A 6,000-nucleotide genomic window follows, 5' to 3' on the forward strand; every position below is an offset into this window, starting at 1 on the left:
TTTAAAACATATTTTATTGAGGTTTTTCAAGAAATGAACAGAGTTTGCACAAACAATGCAATGCAAAATACACAACAAACAGTATCATGTAAAACAACACTCAATTAATAAACCAAAGTAGGCGTCCCGAACAGGTCTCACAGATTTGGGCCCGTAGCCTCGACATGTGGACCTGATGGGAGGCAAGTGACCATGAATATGCATTGCATCTAGCAGTGAAGTAGTGGGGTGGAGGGGGGGAAAACAAACAGTACAGAGCAGTGAAAAGACACTTACGTGTCCGTGGAAGCCTGAACTACGCTTCTTCCCACATGTGACTATCTCCTACAGTAGCGCTACCGGGGAAGGTCGACGATCTGGCCCAAGCAGCGAGTCCGCAGCCCCATCCACAGGTAGATGAGAGTGTAGATGAGTTCCAGCCCAGACATCTCGAACAACAGCAGGGTGACCACAACCAGCTGTAAAGGAGCAGACTATCCGCGGTAGCACCCTGTGAGGAGGTGGGTAAAAGAAAACAGTCAGGCAAAACAGTGCACATAATCTATCAAGAGCCTATATATACGAACCAATCCATCAATGCAAGGTAGGGGGTGAGAATGAGACATGGGCATGCCAACTAGGATGTTCGGCCCCACCTGTAGATAGTTAGAGGTGTATTCAAACCACTAGGAATGTTACAGGTGGGTGGAAATGGAGCTAAGCAGTGGCTGCAGGGGCTCCCACTGGCATTCCTTAGTGTGTTGATGGAGCAAAATAAAACTGAAAGCGAACCGAGGAACAAAGATGGGGATCATCAACTTTAACGTAGGCCACACAGGATTATACTTCCCGGGAAGATCAGTGAGTCGCAGTTTTTTAGCGGGCTCCCTGCGGGGGCTCCGTTGATCTCTGGGTTGTTGGTACCTGGCAGAGGATTGTGCAGGTGGTGCGGAGGTATCCATCGGCAGTCTCAGGTGGGAATTAAGGTAATCCCAGGCGTCATCCGGGTGAGTGAAGGACTTGGAGAGGCCTGTCGGATCTGTGAATCGCAAAGTCGCAGGATAAGCCAGAGTGCACTTTATACCCTGCTGATAGAGGGCGTTGCAGATTGGTTGTAGGGCCTTACGGCGGCGGGAGACCTCCTGTGAGTAATCTGTGAACAGCAGTAATTTATGGCCGTCAATTTGCAGAGCTTTGGAATTTCGATAGGATTTCATCAAATTATTTCTGTCAGCAAAATTCAGGTATTTCACTATCACTGGACGTGGAGTGCGCCTTTCATTAGAGGGAGGTCCCACTTGGTGAGCCCTTTCAGCAACGCAGGGGGCTGTGAGTCCCAATGCCTGAGGTACACGCTGAGAACACAGTTCCATCAGGGAATCCGCACCAAAGGATTCCGGGAGACCAATTATACGCAGGTTATTCCTGCGTGAACGATTTTCAAGATCATCCACTTTCTCTAAGAGATATTGTTGGGTCTGTTTGAATTGTTTCTCAGAATGGAAAGATGCCTGTGTTTCTTCCTCTATGTCAGTCACTCTACTCTCAAGCTCAGTGAGGCGGAATGCATGTTCACTCAGATCCTTCCTGATCTGAGCAATGCCTGCAGCCATAGCTTTATCAACAGCTGCTGTGATCGTTGGGGATAGCAGGGCTGCGACAGCTTGAGCAATGCCATTATAGTGCTCAGGGGACACCGCACTAGTGGCAGCGGAGGTGGCCACAACAGCAGCATAGCTAGGGCCGGGTGGATGCTGGCTGGGATGCAAGGTCGCGCCCTCCGCCATCTTGCCTGTCTGTGAGGCGGCAGACGAACAGTCCGAGAGGTCGGGCGGAGGAGCTGCGGGAGGTCCGTGGACCAGAAACTTGTCCATGGGGTGTTCCCCTAATTGGTAGTGGCTGCGGGGGGTGCCGCGGACCCGCCGATCGGGCGGATTAGCCGGTTTTGTACAGCGATGTGCCCTGAGACGCTACTTCCTGCTCCTTCACATCTGGTGCCGGAACCGGAAGTCCCCGTGGCAGTTTTTATTCATCCTGATGAGATACTGTGGACTCCATAGTCCTTTTATGAGATATGCCTATACCAAACATTTGTGAGTACCTTTTTTAACCTTATTAAAATATATTGCTTTAGGGATAATGCACTAGGACGGTGTGCCCTCTGTTTGTTTCTTGTTTCCAGACAAATTAGGGTGCCATGTGGTTGATAACATCTATTGCAGCAGAATTCACTACATAGGCCAATACTGTACAAAAATGTAAAATAAGTAGTTGAGTCAGCTAGAAGGGGAGTAATCAACATCAACTGATCAGATTGTAGGACTGTTTCCCAGATATCATCAGAAATAGGCCCCATGTCCTTCCAGTTTTCAGCAGAGAGGGAATTTACACCAGTGTGAAGTCGGTAAATGTATATAGGTGTCTGAAATGGAGCCCTTAGATTAATTTGCTTTAGTAAGGGAATCAAACAGAGCCACTATTGGTAGGGAGAGTACTATTTTAAAGTAGTATTTTTGTTTTTTTAACAAAGTCTGTTTCTTGGAATTCATTAAGCAATTGTTCCCTGTGTTTATGATTATACTCTTGGTAATGCTTTGCCACAAAACTAAGGCATTCTGTCAGTTGGAGCTGTTTTACTGGGCTACCCCACAATTTTTTCTGTTTGCCAGTATCCCGTCTTCCTGTGTGCAGCAGTATAACCATGTCTGGATTCCTGTGTCCCTCAACAAACTCCAAAAAAAAAAAAATTTTACAGGAAGTACAAAAATTATATTTTATAATTGTCTTCAATGCGTGAAAATATAATTGGCATTGTTTACTTGTTTGCTGCCTTATAAAAAGGGCCCTTCAGGTTGTTTTATATCTTTTCTTCTAAAACACAAGTCATGTTTAGCTTGTCAGTATATGTGTCTGCTACTATATTGTGTACCCTCTTGTGTAGCTAAAATTTTCTAAATTCATCTAAAACTCGTATTACTTGTATATGACTGCCGTTTGCGTATATGTATTTTGGCAGCACCTAGAAAATAGTTCTTATAAACAGAAGTCACACCCTTATTAAAGCAACTTAAGTAATGCTTTCTTCCTATATACTGTATATTAAAGATCTCTATTCTTATATATATTAAAGATTAGTACATTACAATTTTTTTCCAGTGTACTGAAACCATTCTTGCATGATCCTTTGGTGGAATGGAGCAAACCTGCTCGTGGGGGTACTAAAGTTCAAGCTAATGAGACTGGAGAAGTTGTCAATGAAAAGGTTTGTACTGTGAATATGTCAGCAGATGTGTATATAATGGATATAGCCAGAATATTTTTGAATGTGGCTGTACAAAAAAAAAGTCAAATGCCAGGTTTGTGCACAGGTTTGTAAGGTGCCTGTTCTTCATATCTGTGGCAATTTGCCCTCCTTCCTCCTGAAAGACTATTTAAATTACACCTGGAGTGACTTAAATGTTAACAACCTGTGGGAATAATCTCCAGAACTTTGGGGTGCTTCCTTTAGGAGTGTCCAAAACTGGTGTGGTCTATTTTCCAGAAAAGGAAGTTGTTGCTTGGGTCTGCTGCCATATTAAAGTGTTGGGTGGCTTTACTGGCCAATAATGACATGTTGCCAGTTTTTAACTTCTTAGATAAAAAGTCTTTCTTAACACCCTTTTATATTGGATATCCTTTAAGAATGCTGAGGATATAAGCAGACACCTGTTATTGATTCCCTGATGTGGTTTGGTATTTGTATAGGCGTTGTTTTATTTAAGTTTCTTTCTATCTTGTTTCATTCTTTAAAGTGGTTGTAAACCCTTCCATATACCCAGTGAAGTGACTGGCCTCAGGTGATACGGAAATTAAACAAATCCTCCTACATAAGTTGTCCCCCTTTGTCTGCAGTTTTCTCTTCCTTACATCTATTAAAAGTCCAGAATTCATACAGCTTGTCTACCTTTCCAGCAGGGGGGCGGGGAGCCGAAGGTACTATCTGCAGAGTTCAGAGCTGATTGGAGGGAAGGGACAAATCCTCCCCTATACAGTACACAGAGCAGAGGTTGTCAATCACAGGCTGTGTGCTGGAATTACCCTTACCTCTTGGTATCAGGAAAACGTGTCAGAAGCTCACGCTAATAGCAGAGGAATGAAGCAGCCTACAGAAATGACACTTACTGCTCTGGATTGAGACATATACACACTATAGAGGGATGTGCTTTTTCATATTTCATGTCTGAGGTTTACAACCACTTTATGGCACACTTTCTTGTCTTTTGAAAACGAAAATGAAAGTAATATTTTCACTTTGTTTTCAGGCTAAAACCCATGTGCTTGATATCGAACAAAGGCTGCAGGGCGTCATAAAGACAAGGAATCGTATCAAAGGCCTTCCACTGTCTATTGAAGGCCATGTTCACTATTTGATTCAAGAAGCTACTGATGAAAACCTTCTGAGCCAAATGTACCTAGGCTGGGCTCCTTACATGTGATCGCTGCTGAAAGCTTAACTGACTTACTCATTGGCTGCTTTTACATTCCACCAATTGATCAGCAATGCAGGAGAGAATAAAGAATTTGATTTCATGCTCAAGCAGCCCCAAAACTTTGGGGGGTCTGTGCAGATACACTCGTGTTGTTTTGGCCCTGCCTAAGCCTGATTATTAATGTGATGGGTGGCCTCAGTGAATAATACTGACTATTGTGGGTTGCTGCCACTTTCTAAATTCCTAAATGAAGCTTTGTGACTTAAATTTTTACAGACTATTGTGTAATGTCTGATAGTCCAGGTTGTATTTGTTTTTTTTATCCTTGAATAGTTTACTGCTATCTCCGAACGGATAAGAGATGACTTTCAGTGTCTTTATGTTGGACTTTCTCCAAGGAGAAGACCCATGTAAAAAGTTTATAAATGTCCTAGATGAGAACCTGCTGTTTTAAGCAGTGATTAGGTATACAATTTTCTGTTGCAATGTTTACCACAATAAGTCTAAAAATATTTTGTTATTGTTGTGCTTTTCTTATGACTGTACTGTGACAACCTAATTAAAATGGGTTTGTAAGAATAAAGTTATTCTGTTCAGTAGGTAATGTTGATAATTGTAGTTTTCTTTTATCATTTTTTATTTTTTCCAGATATACAGGTATTGTGGCTGATTTATTTTGTTTCACTTAGCTTAAAAAATGTGAAAATCCACTTTGCAATGAGTACCCAATCATGCAAGGAAAATTGAAAATACAGGATTTTTGATTGCAAATGAATATTAAGAGATTCACTGTTGGTGACATGCTCTCTGAGATTACAGGATGTCTAGAGAGGTCATTACTGGATTCTATGGCATCAGTGTCCTCACTGGCCAAAACACTGCAGAATCTGCCTCTTTAACATCATGCTGGCTCAGACAGGCAAGAGTAACTGTAGAAACACATGACTTGTTTATTTACCCTCTCGTGTTCCTGATATTGCACCAGGTGGTTATAATGAATCCTGGCCCTTCAGTCAGAAATAATTTTAAGAAAGGACATGCTTAAGTAACAGATTGAAAACCGGTTATGGCAAGGGTAAAATTTGTAATTTCAGATACAGTGGGTACGGAAAGTATTCAGACCCCCTTAAATTTTTCACTCTTTGTTATATTGCAGCCATTTGCTAAAATCATTGTAGTTCATTCTTCTTCCTCATGAATGTACACATAGCACCCCATACTGACAGAAAAACACAGAATTGTTGACATTGTTGCAGATTTATTAAAAAAGAAAAACTGAAATATCACATGGTCCTAAGTATTTAGACCCTTTGCTGTGACACTCATATATTTAACTCAGGTGCTTTCCATTTCTTCTGATCATCCTTGAGATGGTTCTACACCTTCATTTGAGTCCAGCTGTGTTTGATTATACTGATTGGACTTGATTAGGAAAGCCACACACCTGTCTATATAAGACCTTCCAGATCACAATGCATGTCAGAGCAAATGAGAATCATGAGGTCAAAGGAACTGCCTGAAGAGCTCAGAGACAGAATTGTGGCAAGGCACA

At 42.1% G+C, this 6,000-nt stretch overlaps 1 protein-coding gene across 1 annotated transcript in view; it reads left to right on the forward strand.

The window, feature by feature from the left end:
* Positions 1–4,763, forward strand: part of ATR (ATR checkpoint kinase) — a 345,838-nt gene extending 341,075 nt beyond the window's left edge. Inside the window, exons 46-47 of the mRNA XM_082249535.1 lie at positions 3,136–3,241; positions 4,281–4,763. Of these exons, the coding sequence (XP_082105661.1) occupies positions 3,136–3,241; positions 4,281–4,454 (280 nt within the window). The 3' untranslated portion in view covers positions 4,455–4,763. The remainder of the gene's footprint in view (positions 1–3,135; positions 3,242–4,280) is intronic.
* The last annotated feature ends 1,237 nt before the right edge of the window (positions 4,764–6,000 follow it).

Source organism: Pelophylax lessonae, assembly GCF_965119305.1.
Source record: "Pelophylax lessonae genome assembly, chromosome: 3".
NCBI lineage: Eukaryota > Metazoa > Chordata > Amphibia > Anura > Ranidae > Pelophylax > Pelophylax lessonae.